The sequence below is a fragment of the Leucoraja erinacea genome, chromosome 13 (assembly GCF_028641065.1).
Source record: "Leucoraja erinacea ecotype New England chromosome 13, Leri_hhj_1, whole genome shotgun sequence".
Taxonomy (NCBI): Eukaryota; Metazoa; Chordata; class Chondrichthyes; order Rajiformes; family Rajidae; genus Leucoraja; species Leucoraja erinaceus.
In genome coordinates, this window is record NC_073389.1 from 29,473,363 (window position 1) to 29,496,232 (window position 22,870).

Below are 22,870 nucleotides of genomic sequence, written 5' to 3' on the forward strand. Positions count from 1 at the left end.
AGTATTTCAGTGTCAGTAACTCCAATCTGGTCATGAAATGTATTTTTCAAAAGCTGATGGGTAAAAAAATAAGCTTCATTTGTAATATGCTTTTTGAAATTACAATTAAATCGCAAAGTACTTGTGCTGTAACCGGATAAGCGTTCAACCATGAAAAACAAGTATAAAAGAATAATAACCATTGCCAGCACAGTCAAAACTCTCCTTCTGTCGTGAAGCAGTAATTATGATTTAAGATTATGTTAAGATTAAACCTCAGGTGTTTGTTTCCAATGTTTAATAAGATGAACAAACTCTTACTCAGCATGGTTTTTGTGATTGGAAACGTGACTGTAGGTCGCCCTGTCATCTTCCAGGCGGAGAAGAGGTAGGCAAGGTCAGTCCGGAGCATCTCCACAATCATACGATTGTCCAGGGCCAAGTAAAACTGATGCTGATCAATAAACTGTTCATTAAAAAGACAAAGCACATTGAAAACGATTTGAGAGCGGGAACACTTGGCTCACGTTCAGAGGCAGGTGAGTCAACACTTTTATTAGTTTTAAATTTTGTTTAATTTAATGTTTCTAGTAGCGAGAGTGTCACGATAAGGGGACATAACTGTAAGAGTACAAGATAAGTAGCTAAAACTGAGGTGCGTAATCTCTTCTCTCGGAGCGAGGTGAATCACGGGAATTCCCTGCACCTGCAGGCAGTGGAGGCCAGTTCATTAGATATATCTAATGTGGAGATAGATAAATATTTGAAAGATTAAGGAATTGCGGGTACTGGGACTCTGGCTCACAGAGGGAGTTGATCAGCCAGGGTCATACTGAATATAGGGGCAACCTGAAGACCCTGGTGGCCTCTCCTGCTTCAGGGTCTGATCTTACTGTGGGTGGAGCAGCCTGGATGGGTTGTGTTTCCTGCTCCAGCTCCTGTTACCCTAGTATCTAATTGAGATTTAACTCCTATCCTGTCCTTTCACCAACGTATTATTCTATTGTAAATGTTCAGTGACATTTTAAATGCAGCAAAAACGCACGGTGACTTTAAAGTTAAGATTTATAACCTGTACACATTCAGGAACAGTTATACAAAACACATCACTGAGTTCCCGATTAATTTACCTGTGGAGTAAATGAGAAGGTCTGGTTTCTGATCACATACAACTTAGAAGTTCCAAGAACACCAATATGCCGATATGGGCGGCCACTAAGATTCAGATTCCTGTTGCATCCTGTTAGGAAATGAAAATTATCATGTTTCTTCACCCGTCAATACACATATTAACACCTTGCTTCATTGTAGAACTAGGCTATGATTTTCCAGGAGTATTGAATTTTGTCATGACTTTAACAGGTTTTAAGGCACACGGATTGAGCAGTCTGGCAGGAAAGTGTTGATGTGATCAGCTATTATCTTACTGAGTGGTGAAGCTTTGGCTTGAGGGACCAAATGGGCAATTCCTCTGAAACTGTTCCAGTTCCAGGGCTGATAACTGCACATCACCAACTGCGTGGGCCCAGCGAAGGTCAGCGAGGGTGGCGTTCACCCAGCGGGGGTGGCGTGGGCCCAGCGGGGGTGGCTTGGGCCCAGCTGTGGTGACGTGGGCCCAGCGAGTGTGGTGTGGGCCCAGCGGAGGTGGCATGAGCCCGGCGGGCCCAGCGGAGGTGGCATGAGCCGGGCGGGCCCAGCGGGGTTGGCGTGGGCCCAGCGGGGGTGGCGTGGGCCCAGCGGGGGTGGCGTGTTCCATGGCCCCCAGCGTGGGCTTGTGGGGGGGTGGCTTGGGCCCAGCTGGGGGGGGTGGTGGGGGGGGGAAAGATGGCTTGGCCCCTGGGGGCGTGGGGGGGGGGGGGGGGGGGGGGGGGGGGGGGGGAGGGGGAGCGGGATCCGCCACAGGGTTTTTTTGGGGTTTTTTGTGATTTTTTCTTAGGGGGAAAAAAAGGGGGGTGAGTCGCACCCAACGCAACCCCCCTTCGGACGGCCATGAATTCCAATGCTTTCTGTTATCTTATGTGTTTACATTTGCCTAATTCTCACTCAGTTATATGTTACAATGTTTGTTGCGATCCTGACGTTTCCTCCCTGGGATTACAATGGTTGTGTCCCATTCTATATTTATCCAGTGCTCTGTATGAATGCTTTATCAGCTTTATGTAGGTATGTTACAAAACTTACCTTCAGCGGCGCTGCAAATCTGCCACTGGCCGTGTGAACGATTTTGGCGCGTTTGAGGAGGGGGGCGGGGTTAAAACGGGGTTTTTTTTCCGACCTGGTCCTGGATTATATTTGTTGGAGTGCAAGTAAATCGCTGGATTGATTTTAAAATCAGCTTCTGAAGCTGCCAATGCCGACAACGGGGACGGATTTTATGGAGGACCAGGTAAAAGAAAGTAGTTTATTTTTATGTATAAAAGTGTTTCTTAAGATGTATTTAATTCACATTTTAAGTTGCGAAACGGTGATTTAGTCCCCGAACGAACTGTCAGAGTATAAGCTGCAGATATGGGGACTAAATTCACCGCATCCTGAACATTTCAAATGGTCCCGTTCCAGAAAATCCCACTCGCAAGCTGATTTAAATGGCCATTAATTTACAGGTATTTACATTACATTCCTTCCATTTGGCCTATAAATCCATGACAATGAGATTTAAAAATTATGTTATATTGTGAATTCTTATGTGAATGCTACTTGGACACTTAGGCTATTTAAAAATGTTAATCTATTCTTAAGAAATGGATAGATGTTTAGATCTAGTAATTGAATTTTGTAATTAGCTACAATTAGGTAACTAACTAATTATATGCTTTAATTTCAAGTCATCTAAGTAAGATTGTTTCATATTTGTTTCAGATTGCTTCAATCCATAATAACTGAAAATTTATTTCAGTTCTCTTAAATTTTAAGAACGTTATCGGCTTTTAAATGTTCTCGATCACAGCTTTTGTGTTAAGTCAATGAAAAAGCAATAGGGAACAAGATGCCAATTTCCGAGTATGAAAATGGCCATAACTTTTTTAATACTGAAGATATGAAAGTGCATTAGGTGTCAAATTAAACTTCTTTTTATGCTTTATCTGATGGGATAAATTAAAGACTTGATTTTTAAAATCTCAAAATGTTGTAACATTGCTACTTTATGCAACACTTACCCAGCTTTGCATATATGTGGCTCAGAATTCTTCCTGGCTGTACTCTGATTGGAAGAACGTCAGATATAGCCTCGACATCCAAATTATGCTTTGCTAAAATGTTCTTTATCTTTTCAGATTCAGCCAATATTGACACTGTACAATGAGAAAGAATGAGAAAGTTACACCCAGTAAAATGAATGAACTTTAATCTTCAACAAATATTTTCTACACAAGAGACTAGGTGGTTTGGGAATGTTTTTGAAAGTGCTGAAATTGCAAATGGCCATTTTGTCCTTTTTGATTAAAGCTCACCACTGACCATGACTTTCTCCCTTTGGCCTTACATTTCTTTACACTTAATCTTGCCGACAACATAATCTAAAAAATATTGAGATATTCAGCTGACAAAACTGTTCTATAAATGTTACTCTGCAGAAAGGGTTGTATAACAAAGCAATAGACCACACTCGGTAGCAGTTTCTGTCAAAGGCTTTATTGTCTACTGATGCAAATATCAGTTCATTGAAGGCAATTCATTAACATTTCCCAATTACCCATTTTACTTAAATAAATAGCTGGCCCTATCCCCGAACTCTACCTCTGTTGCAATGACAACTGCATTGGTGCTACCTCCTGCACCCATGCAGAACTCATGGACTTCACCACCAATTTCCATCCTGCACTTAAATTCACTTGGACCATCTCCAATACCTCCCTCCCCTTTCTTAATCTCACAGACTCCATCCAGACAGGAAATAGACTATTGACTGACGTCTATTACAAACCTACTGACTCCCACAACTATCTCAACCAACTTTTTCCCACCCTGCTTCCTGCAAAGACTCTATCCCCTACCCCCAATTCCTCTGTCTGTGCCGCATGTGCGTCCCAAGTTGATGTGTTCCATGCCCGGACATCCGAGATGTCCTCATTCTTTAGGGAACGGGTATTCCCCTCTCCCATCATAGATGAGGCCCCCCTAGGTTAAGAGGGTATCTATCGTTCTCCTAGTTCTCCCCATCAGAGTGAATAAACGATGAGGCATCTCATATTTCGCTTGGGCAGCTTACAGCCCAGTGGTATGAATATTGATTCTCTAACTTCTCCATCTGGACTATGTCGCATCAGGTTTTCACCCAACAACAATCTTTTCATCGTTAGGCAGATCTTTCACTCATTGCATCTCCTACATCACCTAAATCTCTCATAACTATCTGAAGAAGGGTCTCTCGAAAAGTACCCATTCTTCTCTCCAGAGATGCTGCCTGTCCCGCTGAGTTACTCCAGTGCTCAGCTAAATGCGACAAAATCAAACTGTGCCTGGTTGGAGGCGTCTCCATGTTCAGGATGTCAGGAGATTAACATTCGAAATATGGTTGGCACCATCCAAATCACCTAACATTCCAATCGTGGTCCATGAATATGCTCCATCCTTTCTCCAACTTCACTTTTCAGTAACCCTAACTATTCGCAATTTAAGTATGCAGGAGTATTAAAGCCTGCTTACCCATGGCCGATCTTCCACAGAGCACTTTGATTGGGAGATATAAAACTGCCGAATGCCTTAAACTGCAGTTGACTGGCACCTGATGATATAAAACTGTTGTCCATCATCACTCTGTCTACTCAACTAAATCTGCTCAACCATCACCAAGAGCTCATCCGCTCGATCACCAAGGCCGCATGCAGTTAATGTAGAAAGAAGGAACTGCAGATGCTGGTTTACACAAAGGGATACAAAATGCTGGAGTAACTCAGTGGGTCAGGCAGCATCTCTTGGATAGGTGACGTTTCAGGTATGGACCCTTCTTCAAAACCTGTTCTACTCTTCTTCTGATCTGCCCAGTGTGCTCACACACACACCATTGTTTTTAATACCCGTTGCCTCCAGCCTCCTTTCACCCAGATTCATTCCCCTCCCACCCACTCCATCTATCCGCTCCCAACGTATTCGTTCCACTGGGTCCCCCCCATCCACAGTTCCCATCTAACCTCCCGACCTCCCATTTTGGGTTTCATGCTTCACCTTCCTGTCCTATCAGATTCCATCATCTGCAGCCATTTTATTGGCTCCACCTATCACTCCCAACCTGGATCACTATTTCCTTCCTTCCCTTTCCCATCTGACTCCATGTGCCAATCAACATCTCCCTGCTTGCCAGCTTTTGTCCCACCCCTCCTCCTCACCTCCTGTACTGGACATCTGCCCTTTATTCTTTCAGTCTAGACGAAGCCTCCTGAACCAAAACAGTGATTGTCCATTTCCCTCTACAGATGCTGCCTGACCCGCTGAGTTCCTTAAGTACACTGTTGCTCCAAATACCAGCGTCTGCAGTCTCTTAGAGTCATAGAGTCAGGCAGCATACAAACAGGCCCTTCAGCCCAACTCGTCCACGCAATTTCTCAAACCTTCTCCAATCAGACCAACAGCACTCTTAAAGCTTCATTCAAAACAAGCTCCTGTAGCTGTGCATTGATACCAGTTATCTCTACCTAGGCTGCTCTCTCCAAAGCACTCTCAAACCTACTGCATGACAAGGCTTTGGTAATTCCTTGCACAACTTGCTGCTCAGCACCTACCATGTTTGCCTCACCTCGGAACATTTTATTTAGAAATGGATACAGTGCACATTATTGCAATCATCATTGGAGCATCTTAATAATGGAGTTGTTACGACATCAAGCCCACCTAGCATGGTATTTAGAACTGTTGTTATGATAGAATTAAGAAATTAAGATAAAAGATAAGAAATTATACACAATATTTTGTTGAATAATTTCCAAGAGCAGGAGAGCTTAAAAAAGGAAACATTATAGACATTTTTCAGCAAAGCTACTTTGTGTAATAACAACATTATACATGCACTGAAGAGTAGAATTCTGCAGACAGACCTTGGACAACAACATCAGGCCTGCCAATTGTAGAAAGTCTTCGACTTAAGGGATCAATTTCACCAGGAGCTAAAAATCCCTGCAAAACAAATAAAGACCAAATGAATGGTGATAGTCAGCTGCTGTTGCCTCATGATGATAGCTGACAGTAGTAGTTGCTGCTCTCTCATTATCCTGACGTGATTATGTCCTCTCACCATGCATTACATCAATGACAAACAGGTCAGCAGTACATGAACAATCAAAGAAATGGGAGAGGTGAGTCCGTGGGAAACATTTGCTGGTTAATGGTTAAAGAATTCTAGTGATTTTCAAATATAATTTTTCCATAGTAATAAATTTAATGGCTCCAAGTTTCCCCACAGAAAGTCATGACCACAACCTAATTATTTAAGAACGACTGATGATGCATTAAAAGCTTTACGGTGAGAGGCGAAAAGTGTAAAGGAGATGTGCGGGGCAAGTTTTATTTTACACGAAGAGTGGTGGGTGCCTGGAATATGCTGCCAGGGTGTTGGTGAAAGCAGACAATAGAGTGTCATTTAATGGCTTTTAGATAGGCACCTGAATATGCAACGAATGGAAGGATATGGATCACGTGCAGGCAGAAGGGATCCATTTTTTTGGGCATCATATTTGGCACAGACATTTTGGGCCGAAGGGCCCATTCCTGCACTGTTCTGTGTCCATTGAAATCATGATTGATTCTGAGGCTGGTATATCTTGGTTCTGGATGAACTGGGAAAGGCTAATATCCATATGGAAAGCATGGTGCACTATTAGTGTCTCCTTTAGAAGCCAGAGTGAAACTATTGTCCCACCATCATTAACCTGATTGTAATGTGCCTACCTCAGATAGGAGACTCCCCAGGATGTACAAAGATTGCCCCCACATATGAGGCAATTTTCCTTTCACAACTCTGTCCACCGTATGTGGGTTCTTATATTCCTCATCCACCTGGAAACAAAAATGACACACTTACATCTAACTGTAAACACATGGTCAACCTGGATATTCAAAGCGACCAAACTACAATACATGTAACCACCAATAGTATGAAGTGAGTGTTTCACAAACGTATGAACAATAAAGTGTGCATCATTCATGTGGACAGACATAGGTATGTTGCAAAGCCTACCTGAAGCGTCGCTCAAAATCTGTCGCTGCGGATGTGCGCGATTTTGGCGCCGTTTGGAGGGGGGCGGGTTTAAAATGCGATTTTCCCTAGGCTGTTCCAATCAGATTCAGATTCAATTTTTAATTGTCATTGTCAGTGTACAGTACAGAGACAACGAAATGCATTTAGCATCTCCCTGGAAGAGTGACATAGCAAATGATTTGAATAAATAATAATAAGTGTCGGGGGGGGTGGTGATTGGCAGTCACCGAGGTACGTTGTTGAGTAGAGTGACAGCCGCCGGGAAGAAGCTGTTCCTCGACCTGCTGGTTCGGCAATGGAGAGACCTGTAGTGCCTCCCGGATGGTAGGAAAACAGTCCATGGTTGGGGTGAGAGCAGTCCTTGGCGATGCTGAGCGCCCTCCGCAGACAACGCTTGCTTTGGACAGACTCAATGGAGGGGAGCGAGGAACCGGTGATGCGTTGGGCAATTTTCACCACCCTCTGCAATGCCTTCCGGTCGGAGACAGAGCAGTTGCCATACCATACTGTGATGCAGTTGGTAAGGATGCTCTCGATGGTGCAGCGGTAGAAGTTCACCAGGATCTGAGGAGACAGATGGACCTTCTTCAGTCTCCTCAGGAAGAAGAGACGCTGATGAGCCTTCTTGATCAGAGTAGAGGTATTGTGGGTCCAAGAGAGGTCATCGGAGATGTTGACTCCCAGGAACCTGAAGCTAGAAACACGTTCCACCTCCGTCCCGTTAACGTGGATGGGGGTGTGCGTGCCGCCTCTGGACTTCCTGAAGTCTACAATGAGCTCCTTAGTCTTCTTGGAGTTAAGGGCTAGGTTGTTGTCAGCGCACCATGCTGCTAAGTGCTGGACCTCCTCCCTGTAGGCCAACTCATCGTTGTTGCTGATGAGGCCAATCACCGTTGTATCATCTGCATACTTGATGATGGTGTTAGTACCATGTACAGGTGTGCAGTCATAGGTGAAGAGGGAGTAGAGGAGGGGGCTCAGCACACAGCCCTGTGGAACGCCGGTGTTCAGGGTGAGGGTTGAAGAGGTGTGCTTGTCCAACCTCACAGACTGGGGTCTGTTGGTTAGAAAGTCCAGTATCCAGTTGCAGAGGGAGGGGTCGATGCCCAGGTTACCGAGTTTGGTGATCAGTTTTGATGGTATAATGGTGTTGAAATCGAGGATGTTCAGCCTAGTTAATTATTAATGGAAAATCGCTGGAATATTCCGTCGCTTTAGCTATTATTAGTTTTAAAGGCTTTATATAATTGTTGTAGTAGTTTAAAAATTAACCTCTAAACCCGTGACCACCGGCAACCGGCAGGGTCTCATACAGCAGACAACAGGAGGTAGGCTGTTTATTTTTACATTAAAAAGGGCTTCTTAAGATCCCTTTATACAAAGTTTAAAGTTGCGAGTAGCTCATTTTGGGCCCATTATATCCCGCAGTATTTTTCTGGGCATTTGAGGGCACAAATCTGGCGCAATGTGAACGTTCTAAACCAGCGCGTTCACAGGAACCCACTAGAAAGCTGATTTAAATTGACTTTAATTTACAGCAATTGAACACTAAATTCCTTCCATTTGGCCTATAAATTAATGTAAATGAGATTTAAAAATCATGTTTTATTGTGAATTATTTGTGAATATTATTTGGACACTTAGGCTATTTAAAAATGTTAATCATTTATTAAGAAATAGATAGATGTTTAGATCTAGTAATTGAAGTTTGAAATTAGCTCCAATTGGGTAACTAACTAATTATATGCTTTAATTTCAGGTCATCCAAGTAAGATTGATTTATATTTGTTTCAGAATGCTTCAATCTATGATAACTGAAAATTTCATTCAGTTCTCTTAATTTTTAAGAAAGTTATGGGCTTTTGACTGTCCACGATCACAGCTTTTTTGTTATGTCCATAGAAAATCAATAGGGAACAAGATGCTAATTTCCAAGTATGAAAATGGCCATAACTTTTTAAATACTTGAGATATGAAAGTGAATTAGGTGTCAAATTAAACTTCTTTTTATGCTTTATCTGATGAGAAACTTGATTTTTAAAATCTCAAAATTTTGGAACATTGCTAGACAAAATAGGGGAATGAAATACAAGGTGACAAAAGCATTGATGGAAGCTAGGAACAGCACTTCCAGATGCAAAATATCTCCTTACATTTCCACACTAGGAATCAGCGGCAGGTACCCACTAACACCTAGATACTGTTAGGAGGCACAGAGCTGGAAATGTTTCTGCTACAAATGTTTATTCTTAACACTATGGTTTTCCATGTTAAATGCTTGATATGCAAATATGCTACTATTCAACCCTCATACAAACAAAACTAGAACCAAGAGAGTGAAGGAGTTCTGGATGATACGCTCACTTTAGTAGAAGTAACATCAGATCAATTGACTAAACTATATATCCCTACATAACAGTCAACTCACACTGTAAACGCAAGTTACTTTATTGGCAGTAATACTCCCCATTGTGTTCAATAAAACATACGAGTGGCACAGTGGCACGGCTGGTAGTGCTGCTGCCAAACAGCGCCAGAGATCCGGGTTTGATCCTGACCTCGGGTGCTCGATGTGTGGAGTTTTCAAGATCTTCCTGTGACCGCAGTAATTTCCTTCAGCTGCTCCTGTTTCTTCCCACATCCCCAAGACGTGCTGGTTTGTAGGTGAATTGGCTGCTATAAATTGCCTCAGTGTGTAGGGAGTGGATGAAAAAGTGGGAGAATATAGAACCAGGGTAAAAGGTGATCAATGGCATGGACTCGATGGGCCAAAGGGCCCGTTTCCATGTTGTACCACAAAAGAAATGAAAACATGACCGGAGCTTAAGATAATTGATAATGAACGCTTCACAGTGCCTGACCTTCTCAGCAGGGACGGCGTACAGTTCTGGCACCAGTCGTATGCCATTCTGTTCCCTTATAAGAATTTCTTCCAGGGCTTCTTTGTACTCTTCAACCTGTAACCATGTCAGAGAGAGAACTTATAGCGTAACTGCACTGTTGCTGAAATGCTTTACAGATAATTGTCCCTCATCTGTTGCACTCCTTAACAGCATTAAAATAGATATACTTCCAATAACATGTTCATATATATTGCTATAGTATAGAACCTCTAGGCAGAGAATAAATATGCACTTTAACCGGTGAAAGCTACAGAGGAGGCATTATGAAAAGCACCCTTCTAAAATTTCAGTATTTGTTAGATTGACACAAATGCCACTGTGTTTGAATAAATACTCACCAGTGGAACAGTTAATAGAAGAAACATACTACCTGGTTCACAGCAAACGTTAGAGGCAATCTATAGATATCAGTCCACCCCTCAAATCAGAAATCAGTCTCACCCCTCGATCTGAAGAAACTTTGACTATTTCCTTCGCTCCATAGAAGCTGCTGCACCCGCTGAATTTCTCCTGCATTTTTGTCTACCCTCAACCTACACTTCAAGGAATAAAGCCCAGCCTGTTCAATCTCACCCCATAACTAAAGTCCTCCAAATCAAGCAGGTCCATGAGTCTACTCTGCACTCTCTCTAACCTGACAATGGGACAATTCCTACAATGTGACAATTACAACTGCACATAATATTCTAATTGTGGTCCAACATATATTTTGTAAAGTTGTCACAAAACGCCCCCAATTTTACATTCAATGCCTCGAGCTATGATGGCAAGCATGCCGTATGCCTTCTTTACCACCTTAAGGGCGGCACAGTGGGGCAGCGGTAGAGCTGGACTTGAAAAAGAAGTATTAGAGGCAGGAGGAAGGTCATCAGTGTGGGATGAGGATCACTTGCCAAAGAAATAAGCAAAAATGATGGAAGAGGAGCTCATCATCATGGAGGTGCCAGAACTCACTGAGATGAAACCATGATTAGATTGTACAGTTACCCCAGTAAATGTACAACCTGACCTGGCCAGAAATAAGCTCTCTTTCAGAATTGCTTTGCTTCATCAGCAAAGTCTGGAGACAATCCAACACGTCCACTACAGCATGTACGACATGGAGAGGGAAGACATATCCATGCCCAATTAGTTAGTGGGTTACGTGGCATTCCAGATGTGGACTGCCAGGTCATCTGGATGCCAAGCAAGGAGCTACAGATTAAAGCAAATAATACAAAACTTTGGAATTTACAAACAATGAGTTTCATGACCATCTATATTACTAAATCTCTGATCTTGACCGCTTTTGGCCTACTGTGCTGCGATTTCCGAGAGAACGCCACCACCTACGGCTGTCATCTTTGGTCACCTCGCTCAGAGCTCCCCTCCGCCGTATGAGTGCGGAGGATTTTTTCCGTCGATGAAAAATTAGAGAGATATTAATATTTTTACAAAATTCCCCATTCTCTCTGCTGCCCCCGCTGGCGGCAGGGGGAGGGGCTATAAAACCAGGAAGTGTTGTGCCTCACTCAGTCTCTGCCAGACCCAGGAAGCGAGAGGGTCTGGCAGAGACTGAGCTGCGAATACCACGGAACGCACGTCTACTGCACGGTGAGTCCCCTCGATGCGGCTGTAAAGCGGCTGCAGCCCTTTTTTAAAAGTTTGTGTTCACAAAATGAATTTTGGTTGTCGGGTGTCTGCAGCCCAATTGTTTGCCTCGCCTTGGCTTTTAAAATCGTTGCAACAGTTGGATGCCTGCCCAAGTATCCATACGGCTCACAATGTCTATACTAGCCCTCTGGAAACCAGTACCTTTGTCCCGCAACACCCATACTAGCGCAACAGACAGCCCCCACCCCCACTGGTGAGCAGTATTGGAATTGGTGGAGAGGTGGAATATTGCGTTGGTGACCAGCCCTCCCGTGTGATGCTGGGACCCAATGGGTCCCACTTAGTCTAGTTGATTCTAGAATTTACTATTAAATCAAAAGTAGGTTGGAATAATAAGCGAGTTCGGTATTCCGACTGCACATGGCCAGGTCATAGGTGACTCGCGATAAACATTCTCGGCAGCTGTGCTGCTGCACGTATACAGACCTGCGTTTCGTCCGTAGTCAGGATCGAACCCGGGTCTCCTGCGCTGCAAGTGCTGTTGAATTGCTACTGGACCGTCCCCGTCCCCTCCCGAGTAGCCCATCCTTGTTCGGGGGCGGCCGGAGATGTCTGGGGTGACCCTGGGCTGATGGGACACCGGCCCGTTGCAGTGGCAGCACAGACTTACAGCCAGCGCGGAGAAGAAGCTCTAACTCCAGCTCAACTCTGTCTGTCCCGCCGGGTTAACCAACAGCCCTGGACTGATGGGACACCAGCCCAGAGCAGTGGAGTTAGAGCTTCTTCTCCGCTAGCTGTAAGCCTGGGCCGCCACTGCTCCGGGCCAGTGTCCCGTCAGTCCAGGGTCACCCTGGACATCTCCGGCCACCCCCGGACAGGGATGGGACACTCGGGAGGTGACGGGGAAGGTCCAGTAGCAATTCAACAGCGCTTGCAGCGCCGGAGACCCGGGTTTGATCCGGATCACAGATGAAGCGCAGGTCTGTATACATGCAGCAGAACAGTTGCCGAGAATGTTTATTGCGAGTGACCTTTGACAAATCCCATGATGCCTTGTGTTTTTCAGAATACCGAACTCGCTTATTATAACAGAATGATATCATGAGTAATAAATGATAGTGATGGTTCAAATGATTAATACTTCTACAGAGGTTGTCTTTTCCACGATATTCAGAATAAACAATATGTTGCCAGTTACTCAGCAGTGACTATCCCTGCCCCTTCCTACCTGCACCTTGTCTTCTTTAAATACCCCATCAATGAGGAGGTAGGTCCAGAACACGGGCCATTCACATTCAATGTTTTCAAACAACTGCAGCTCAGCCGAGTCATAATGTAGTCTGTTCGGATCCTGAAAACAGAGGCATTCTTCAATTACACTTTGACTTATAGCGATATTATGATTTTCAAATAATAATAAAAACAGAATGGATTTTCAAGGTATAACAACAATTATTAGGAAAATACATATCTCTCGAGGGAAAAGTGGATAGGTTTTATAGTCATTCATTTTAAATCAGAATTATTTTGCAAATTCTGTATCTGAGATAGCTATTTTTAATTGACAAACATAGTCCTGATGACAGAGTCCAAGGGTAGTTGCAAATGTTATTGAATGAAGGAGTTTCAGCAACACAGCAAGAATTTTGTGGGATAATTTACAACAGATTATATTGTGACAGACTCAACCCTCAGATCATGTTCATTTTGCTATCACATTGTCTTCTGCAGACACAGGGCTTCTGAGATGTTCTCAGTATCGTCACAGTGGTGTTTCCAAAAGTCAGGTTATCAGAGATGGGAATTAGGCTGCAGAGAGCCGGATTTAAGGCGGCAACCACAGCCTGTCTGATGGCTTCTGACGGCTCGTATTGTCCGAGACATTTTTCCACCACTTCTAAATACAGAGATATTTAGATACTGTTCAAATAATCAACAACAACAAAAACCAAATAAAAACTGTGTTAACAAAAAAAATGGTAACATTAATTTGTTAAGAGAAGCGTCAAAAAACACAAGACACTCCCTTTTTTGTGAGGGTCAGTGAACCTGGTCAAATGAATAAGACACATTAGATGCACAGGCTGTGGCTGACTTAAAGCGGAGGATCCAGATATGAAATACAAGAGAACATATCTTGATCCCAGCAGTGACTCAGGGGCTAATTCAACAGCATCCAGGACAAAGCAGCCCACTTGACCTGCACCACATCCACCACACTGAACATTCATTCCATCCACTACTGGTGGACAGTGGCTGCAGATTGTACCATCCACTAGATGCAGTACAATTACTTGCCCAGGATATTCTGACAGCAACTCTCAAACCTATGATCCCTACCACCAAGAAGAATAAGGCCATCAGGTGCAGGCGAGCATCAGCACTTGTGTGTTGTGCACCCTACTGACTGGGAAATATATTCCCACTCTATTATCATCGCCCAGTCCAAATCTTGGAACTCCCTCGGCACCATCACCAGCAATGGTTCGAGTAGTGGCTCCCAAGGGCTGTCAACAGTGGGCGATAAATACCTCCTTGCCAGCAATGCCCAAATCCTGAAAATGTATTAAATAATCCAAATAAAAATCAGTTCACAATGTGCTGGAGTAGCTCAGCAGGTCAGGCAGCATCTCTGGAGAATATGGATAGATGTTTCGAGTCCGGACCCTTCTTCAGTCATGTTCCCTCGAGATGCTGTTTGACCTGCTGGGTTACTCCAGCACTTTGTGTCCTTTTGTGTAAACCAGCATCTGCAGTTTCCTGCTTCTAAAACAAAAAAGAGCTGGTAGAACTGCTGCCTCACAGCATCAGATATCTGGGTTTGATCCTGACCTGGTATGCTGTCTGTGTGGAGTTTGCACATTCTCCCTAAGACTGTGTGGATTTCCTCCAGGTGCTGTATCTTTGACTCAATCAATTCAAAAGAGTGGCTGCATCTGACTTGCAGTGCTCTCTGTCTGCCGATGCTGCAATGCGCAAGGGCAAAAATATGTAACGTAGTACTGTATGTTGCAGTGTACAGCATCATTCTCTGGGACTGCCAGCTAACATCACTGTGATCTGGCCCACTGATTTTAACCGATTTCCCAAAAAGATGATTAGTGCATGCATCAATTAATCTGCACATAAAATGATCTCTGTATACCAAGATTCAGGAACAGCTTCCACCCCACTATTATCGGGCTACTGAATAGACCGCTCATAAGCTAAGTGTATAGTCCCAATCTCCCAATCTACCTCGTTGCAGCCTTTGTACGTTTTATTATCTGCATTTTCTCTGCAGCTGCAACACTATATTTAAACTGTTATTTTGCGCTTTCCATTACCTGTTTTTATTTGTGTATGGCCTGATTGTACTCAGGTATGGTACGATTTAACTGGATAGTATGCAAACAAGGTTTTTCACTGTATCTCGGTACAAGTGAAAATACAAAACCAACACCAACACCTACCTCTCTTGGGGTTTTGTAGCCGTCCCTCAGAAATCGACAGCAGCCATATCGACCCTATACAACAAAAAGTAAATAATAACGAACAAAATTCTGACTGGGCTGGGATAAGTCCATATGACAAAGCCGCAGTGTCCACCCCAAACAGATATCCTCTATGGATTTCCTGCATAAACTGCCACATCAACCCACTAGACATCCAACGCCAACAGCATTCAACCTTTCAATGCAATGACACTCCACATTGGGACATAGAGGGCTTCACTTTCCCCCTCAAAAGAATGCCTAATCAGCTCCAACTTTAACACTGTCCTTCAACCTAATCTTCAATATTAGACTAGCATAGTGCATATTTCAGGTTACCCAACTATAGCAACATAGAAAAATAGGTGCAAGAGTAGGCCATTCGGAACTTCAAGGTCAATAGATCATGGGCTTAAATCAGTACCCCCCTTCCCTTTTTCCCCTATCCTTTGTAAGAGCAAAAGAAACATCACACTCTTTCTTGGCAGAAAATTCCACAGATTCACTCCAACTTTAATCTCAGTCTAAATGGCCTACCCCTTCCAATCCTGGACTCCCCAAATCGGGAATGTTTTCCTGCATAGCCTGTTTCAATAATTTATAAGATATCCCTCTCATCCTTGTAAATTCCAGGGAATACAAGCCCATTCGACCTATTCTTTCATCATATGTCAGTCCTGCCATCCCGGGAATTAACCTGGTGAACCAACGTTGCACTCCCTCAATAGCAAGAATGTCCTTCCTCAAATTAGGAGATCAAAATTGCACACAATACTTCAGGTGCGGTTTCACCAGGGCCCTGTACAACGGCAGTAGGACCTCCTTGCTCCTAAACTCAAAACCTCTCGCAATGAAGGTCAACGTGCCATTAGCTTTCTTCACTGCCTGGTGTACCTGCATGCTTACTTTCAGTGACTGATGTACAAGCACACCCAGGTCTGGTTGCACCTCCCCTTTTCCTAATCTGACACCATTCAGATAATAATCTGCCTTCCTGTGCTTGCCACCAAAGTGGATGACCTCACATTTATCCACATTATACTGCATCTGCCATGCATCTGCCCACTCACCCAATCTATCCAATTCACCCTGCACCTTCATAGCATCCTCATCGCAGTTCCCACTACCAACTATAGGAAGGATGTCATTAAACGGCAAAGGGTGCCGAAAGGATTCATGCATATGTCATGGGAACTGGAGGGCCTGAGTTACAAGGAGAGACAGGAGTGTAGAGAATCCATTTTTTGTGCAGTACAGAAGGCTAAGGGTGAACAGGTGACTTTGTAGAGATTTATAAAATTGTGACAGGTGTAAATAAAGTGAATAACCAGTCTTTTCCACAGGGTAGGAGAGTCTAAGACTAGAAGGCATAGATTTAAAGTGAGAGGAGAAAGACTTAAAGGGGACCTGAGGAGCCACTTTTCCACACGGAGGGTGGTGGGTATGTGGAATGAATTTCCAGAGGAAGTGGTAGAGATGGGAACAATTATAATGTTTAAAATACATTTGGACAGGTTCATGGATAACAAAAGGTTTAGAGGCATATGGGACAAATGCAGGCAAATAGGTCTAGCTCAGGTAGATATCTTGGTTGGTTCAGACAAGTTGGGCTGTGAGGCTTGTTTCCCTGCTGTATAACTTTGTGAGAAACTAGGATATAAGACCAGCTCTGTGCACCTCCAGATTCAGGGACAGTTTCTTCTCAGCTGTTATCAGGCAACTGAAACATCCTACCGACAACTAGAGAGCAGTCCTGAACTACTACCTGCCTCATTGGTGACCCTCTTTGATCAGACTTTACTGACTTTATCTTACACTAAATGCTATTCACGTTATTCCCTTTATCATGTATCAGTTCACTGCGGATGGTTCGATTATAATCATGGATTGTCTTCCCGCTGACTGGTTAGCATACAACAAAACCTTTTCACTGTACCTCGGTACATATGACAATAAATTAAACTCAAACTCAAACAGTGTGGGGAAGAAGGTCCTACCCAGAGTTCTACAATATTGTAACATCATCTCTACCCCACCAAATCTCAGGCCCAATGAGATAAACCCACCAACATATCCTTCATCCCTGGAGGTTATTTTTTTATATCTGCATGCCAGTTTGGCTAATGTCTGTACTCACACCCCTAACTACCTCTGCTTCTCCAATGACTTCTCAACATTTAGAAAATCTACTTGAATCCAAAGTGGATGATCTCACTCTTTTCCACGTTGAATCCATCTGCCACTATACCAATCACTTTACTTATCAATGGTTTTTACCTGCTCTACATCATGTATTGCAATAAATACTCTATTTAGTACAACCAGCTCACTTAGAAATGTGGCTGTCAGTTTCTTCATCCTCGTAATTTATAAACAATGAAACGTTATTGCCACTCCCTGTTCACACCACCCACCCACTTCTGGAGTACAACCCCACTGATCCCATTCCCAACCAAAATAGTTGGATAGTTTCCAATTCCAGCTGCTCTCAGTGTCTGGTATGGAATCTCACTGATATTATCCAGGCGAGCTGAAGAGGACATGGTTCTTCAATGCTCAGAAACTTACTTGCAGTTTTGTAATTATTTCGTTTTTTGTCACATTCACAAGATCAATGTCGTCAATTGCAAAGGCAGGATAGGAAATGATCGAAAGCAGTCCAGCATCGATCTCTTTTGACGTTGATGCTCTGGGTAACATTGAGAGAAGAATAGACTGGAAGAGAAAACAAAAATCAATCATAATCAATCAAAGCACTGTACATGGACCGATCAACACACAGCAGGTTGTAATTCCCGACAATCTCTCTAGATTACCTGGCATTGTTGCACTTCATCCGGCAAAACGTGGATGACTGATCTAGGACCTCCACAGGCTCCAAACAAATCCAGCTCATCGATCGCCTCCAGCGCTGCCTGCAAGCCCAGGGGACAGTTAGACCAGGATCCAACAAACATCCTTTTACCTGTACCATCGACCTAGTGAACTCAGCCGGTAATGAACTGTTGCCCTGGCTCCCTCAGTTGAAACATTACTAGGCTCTTGACTCTTTGGATTAGCACATCAAGCTGGCCCAGCGGGTTGGAACAGTGCCAGTCCACGCTCACATCTCTGGACCTGAAGGGTTTACCACCCAACACGAACTTTGAACCAAAACAATTAATGGCATTTTCAGCTAATGGCAATGTGTTTAAATAATTGCAATAGGACCAGGTGAACCTAGTGGGGTGTGGTCTGAGTTTCTCAGCCTTGAGTCTAATCAAGAAAGTTGGATCAAGATGTTTAATCAATTTGTGGCCATTTTCAAGTATAGGAATATATAACTTCCAAATATATTATCAATTTGTATAATCACGTTAAATTTGTCAAGTTTAATGTAATCTTTATGTTTGATTATCCATCAATTATATTGTGCAAGTGACCGATTACATATACCTCCTACAATGGAAGCCAGTCATATAAGGGCTGATCAAGCAGGGAGGTGCCTGCAGTGATTCAGGCTGTCTCTTTTGATAGGAATGATCAGATATGGAGTTGCATGTGTTTAGGAAGGAACCATTTACACAAAGCACGTTAGCAGTTTTTCTTCACTCGGGAACCTTAAATCCGACAGGTAGATCTAATCCGAACCCTGAGCATTGCTAACTAAAGTGGAGATATGGTTCTGCATTTTCATTGACCACATAACTAATCATGATCTTTGTGTTCAAGAAGGAACTGCAGATGCTGGAAGATCGAAGGTACACAAATCATGATCTTTCTTCCTCGAGCACTGCCAAGTCAAAATGTGGGAGAAGTTTCAAGTGGGAATACAGCAGGATCGCATGACAGGTTCTTTAAATGGTGATGATGGATAACCTCAACAGAACATGTGATGAGCCGGGTCAAATTTGTGGCCCCTCTGTTGTATTTTGGGCATGGCATGAAAGGTTTGTTATAGATAAGAGGTCTCTGTATCAGATTTCATTGTGATCCATTCCTCATTAGGAAGGCATGGCATGTGTACATTCCTGCTGACACAAAAAAAGTCAACTGACACGGCAAAGCGTATACTTAGTGACTTCATCGTTTTACTATATATGCATTAACAAAAATGCTTTGTGTTTGGAAATATTAACATTTATTTGTGTTGGAAAATCGAAGATACACAAAAAAGCTGGAGAAACTCAGCAGTTGCAGCAGCATCTGTGGAGCGAAGGAAATATGCAAAGTTTCGGGCCGAAACCCTTCTTTGAATAAGGGCTTCGGCCCGAAACGGTGCCTATTTCCTTCGCTCCACAGATGCTGCTGCACCCGCTGAGTTCTCCAGCTTTTTTGTGTACCTTTAACATTTATTGTACTTGCTTAGGTTTTGAGAGTCAATAAATTTCAACGCATTCTCAATGTAAATAAAATCATTCAGGCCCTCAGTCGGCTGGTGTATGGGCTGGTGTATGGGCTGGTGTATGGGTGGTAGGACCTTGGAGGTAGTGGTGTTTCATGTGCCGGCTTTGCTTATCCTTCCAGACTGCTATGCCAGTGTATTCTGTGGTCAGGACACAGTAAAGCCACAACATAGGAGCAGAGGATGGGTGACAGTTAAGCAGGCTGCTTTGTGCTAGTTGGTGATCAAGTTATTTTGTTGTTGGAACTGCAAGGGGAAGGTATTCCAACACTCTCCTGACTTGAGCTTTGTGAATGGTAGGAAAACGCTTTGAGGAGTCGAGTCACCCAACAAAGATCTGGCCACTCTTGTATTCAGGTAGCTGCAGTATTTACGTGGCTGGTCCTTTGAACCAGACAGGATATCGTGATGGGGGAACCTAGCTATTGAATTTCAAGGCAGGTAATTAGACTCCTCCTTGTTAGAACTGGTGATCGCCTGGCTTATGTGTTGTACAAATGTCAAATGTTAGCCCATTCTTGAATATTGTCCAGGTCTTGCTGCATACAGGCAAGGGCTGCTTCACTTACTGATAAATTGCAAATGGAATTGAACATTGAGCAATCATCAGCAAACATCCATTCTGACCTTCTGATAAAGGCGAGGTCATCTGTTGAAGCCATTAAAATCCATGACTGTTCTTGGCATGACCCCCACATTCTAAGAGGGTCCAATAGCAATTATTTTTCACTGCCCAGTATGAAGGAAGCCTGGTCAAAGACCATACATAGTGACAATAGTTAACTATTTTGCCTTTGTATTCTATTATTCTGTTAATAAAATTAAAGAGGCCATAGGTGCAAATAAAATAAATAGCCCTCTATAGGATACGCAATGATTTGGGTCAGGACCCTTTTTCAGACTGATTGTGGTGAATGGGGAGAAAGTTGGAAGAGTGGCGGGGCAGGGCAAAGCATGATAAGTGATAGGTGGATACAGATGAAGGGATGTTTTGACAGGAATGGTTGGACAAAGGCCAGAGATTAAAAGAAAAAAGTGTGAGATAAAGATACAAGAGATGGGAATTGTGAAGCCAGAGGATGGAATATAGGTGGACGGGGAGAAATGGGTGCGAGTCCAGGTGGGGCACAGAGAAAAGAGGGGAACGGGTGGGAGGGGTATAGTTTGTAAGTTCATTACATAAAATTCGAGAATTCAATGTTGATCATGTTGGCTGTAAGCTACCCAAGCAGAACATGAGGTGCTGTTCCACCCTATCAACAATTCTGTTACCTTCAAAGTCTTGTCTGTGTACTTCCTCAGGTTCTTACACCCCCCCCGAAAACTTGCACCACTTTGAGTTCATATTGCTTTTTTTCACTCTCCTTATAAATATATATATTTTCAAAGTTTCTCTGCATTAACTTCCAGTTGTCATTGTCTAGTCCATGCATTCTATATTACGTGCCATTGGAGATGTTAGATACCTTGGCCATGCCCACAGAACTTGCATTTAGCTCTGCTATTCCCTGGTTCGTTTTATCTCCGCGCTCCCACATGCCGTAATCCTGAGGGGTGAAAAGGACAAGCATTAGTTTTCTTCCCTGCCAAAGGCTAATCCTTTTATAATTGAAATCATGCACATGTGGCAACCACTAGGAAATTAACAGTAAGCTAAACATTAGCGGGTTCGGTATTCCGACTGCTGCAGGACGACAGATAGCACAATGGGCTAAGAGTTCGGCTGGCGACCGGAAGGTAGCCGGTTCAAATCCCGCTTGGAGTGCATACTGTCGTTGTGTCCTTGGGCAAGACACTTCACCCACCTTTGCCTGTAATGGAATGTTACGGCGGCAGGCGCGGGCACACCGCGACGCCCTGTGTCTCCCTTTCAAGGGAGATGCTAAAAATGCATTTCGTTGTCTCTGTACTGTACACTGACAATGACAATAAATTGAATCATTTCATTTCATTTCATTTCATGCCCAGGTCATAGATCACTAGCTATAAAGTCTTGGCAACAATAAAGTGGTGCCGCATTGTGTGCACGCTTGCGTTTCTTCCGTGGTCGGGGACAATGACAGGGACTGGGTCGGGGGCGGGGTCAGAGTTGGGCACGACTCTCCGTCGCTGCGGGTGCTCTTGTTGCTGCTGGGCCGTCCCCGTCCCCTCCCCGGTGTTCCATCCCTGCCTGGAGGTGTCCGGGGTGGCCCTGGGCTGGCGGGGCGGCCCCGGACTTGCAGCCGCTGGTTCCAGCTCGGCCTATCCTTCTAGGTGGGCCGGCAGCCCTCCACCTCCATCCTCCACCCCTCAGTCCAACACAGAGATCCTGCTGAAGATGGGCTGGATGAAGTGGCAGCGGGTACCGTAGGGGCAGAACGCAGCTCGCCCCCCCACCCGGTCTCCCCACTCCCCCCCACCCAGCTTTAGAGCGGCGCTGATCTGCTTTGTGTAAACAGGGCTTTATTTCCTCTGTATTGTTGACAAAAAATCTTCCAGCTTCATATCTTGGTACTTTGAATCAGCCATGACAAATAGAAGCTTAAAAAAAGACAAATAATCGGACCAAAAGTATCTATGAAATCTATTTACCGTTATTGCTTACGACCTTTGACAAATCCCATGATTCCTTGCATTTTTCGGAATTCCGAACTCGCTTGTTCAACAACAGGTTTGTATAATAGAGAACATGCGATTCAAACACTTCAGTGAACTCTGCAAGGTCAGTCCACAATAAAAGCTGGTTGCAACACCCCATTTAGTGCCAGTGAAGTTGCAGTGACATCTGATTTACAGCACTGAGCGTTCAACATGATGAACTCAGATCCGGGCTCATTCACAGATCCCAGAGTGTGGCACGGCAAAGGCTCTCCATGGGCAGTGAACAACAGAACAGATGAGTATAAAGATAACAAAGAGGTGGATGAGTTTCAGCAGGACAAGGGGCAGGAACAAAGGCAGGCAAGGGTACAGACGAATAACAAAGCATTCCTGATGGGAGCGGGAGACGACAGCAAAGCTAAAACACAGCAGTATAACGTCAGCACATGATGGCAGGATGCAAAGCTCTGGAGTGACACCATCAATGCTGTTATCATAAAGTTTTCCAATTTATTGCAAGGATAAACAAAATGTCAACATCCTCTCCCATGTCAACATGTCCAGCACTGCGACCCTAATTACACTTAGTAGTCTATGTTGGCCAGGCTATGTCGTTGCCTGACCAAGAACAGACTTTTGAAACAAACACCTTTGGCAGAGTCCGTTTGTCCTACATCAATCCATCAGAACACACAGGACTGGTGACCCTTAGAAGAAGGTCTCGGGTCAGTAACATTCTCTCAAGTTACATCTTCCAGCACAGCTC

The 22,870-nt window shown here is 43.9% G+C and overlaps 1 protein-coding gene across 1 annotated transcript in view; it reads right to left on the minus strand.

The window, feature by feature from the left end:
- Positions 1 to 22,870, minus strand: part of LOC129702779 (phosphorylase b kinase regulatory subunit alpha, liver isoform-like) — a 77,008-nt gene that overhangs the window by 35,267 nt on the left and 18,871 nt on the right. The window contains exons 7-17 of the mRNA XM_055644754.1: positions 20,991 to 21,071; positions 17,957 to 18,055; positions 17,709 to 17,855; positions 15,120 to 15,173; positions 12,896 to 13,018; positions 10,033 to 10,128; positions 6,862 to 6,969; positions 6,012 to 6,090; positions 3,138 to 3,272; positions 1,110 to 1,219; positions 301 to 445 (exon numbers count right to left, since the gene is read on the minus strand). Coding sequence (XP_055500729.1) covers positions 301 to 445; positions 1,110 to 1,219; positions 3,138 to 3,272; positions 6,012 to 6,090; positions 6,862 to 6,969; positions 10,033 to 10,128; positions 12,896 to 13,018; positions 15,120 to 15,173; positions 17,709 to 17,855; positions 17,957 to 18,055; positions 20,991 to 21,071 — 1,177 coding nt within the window. The remainder of the gene's footprint in view (positions 1 to 300; positions 446 to 1,109; positions 1,220 to 3,137; positions 3,273 to 6,011; positions 6,091 to 6,861; positions 6,970 to 10,032; positions 10,129 to 12,895; positions 13,019 to 15,119; positions 15,174 to 17,708; positions 17,856 to 17,956; positions 18,056 to 20,990; positions 21,072 to 22,870) is intronic.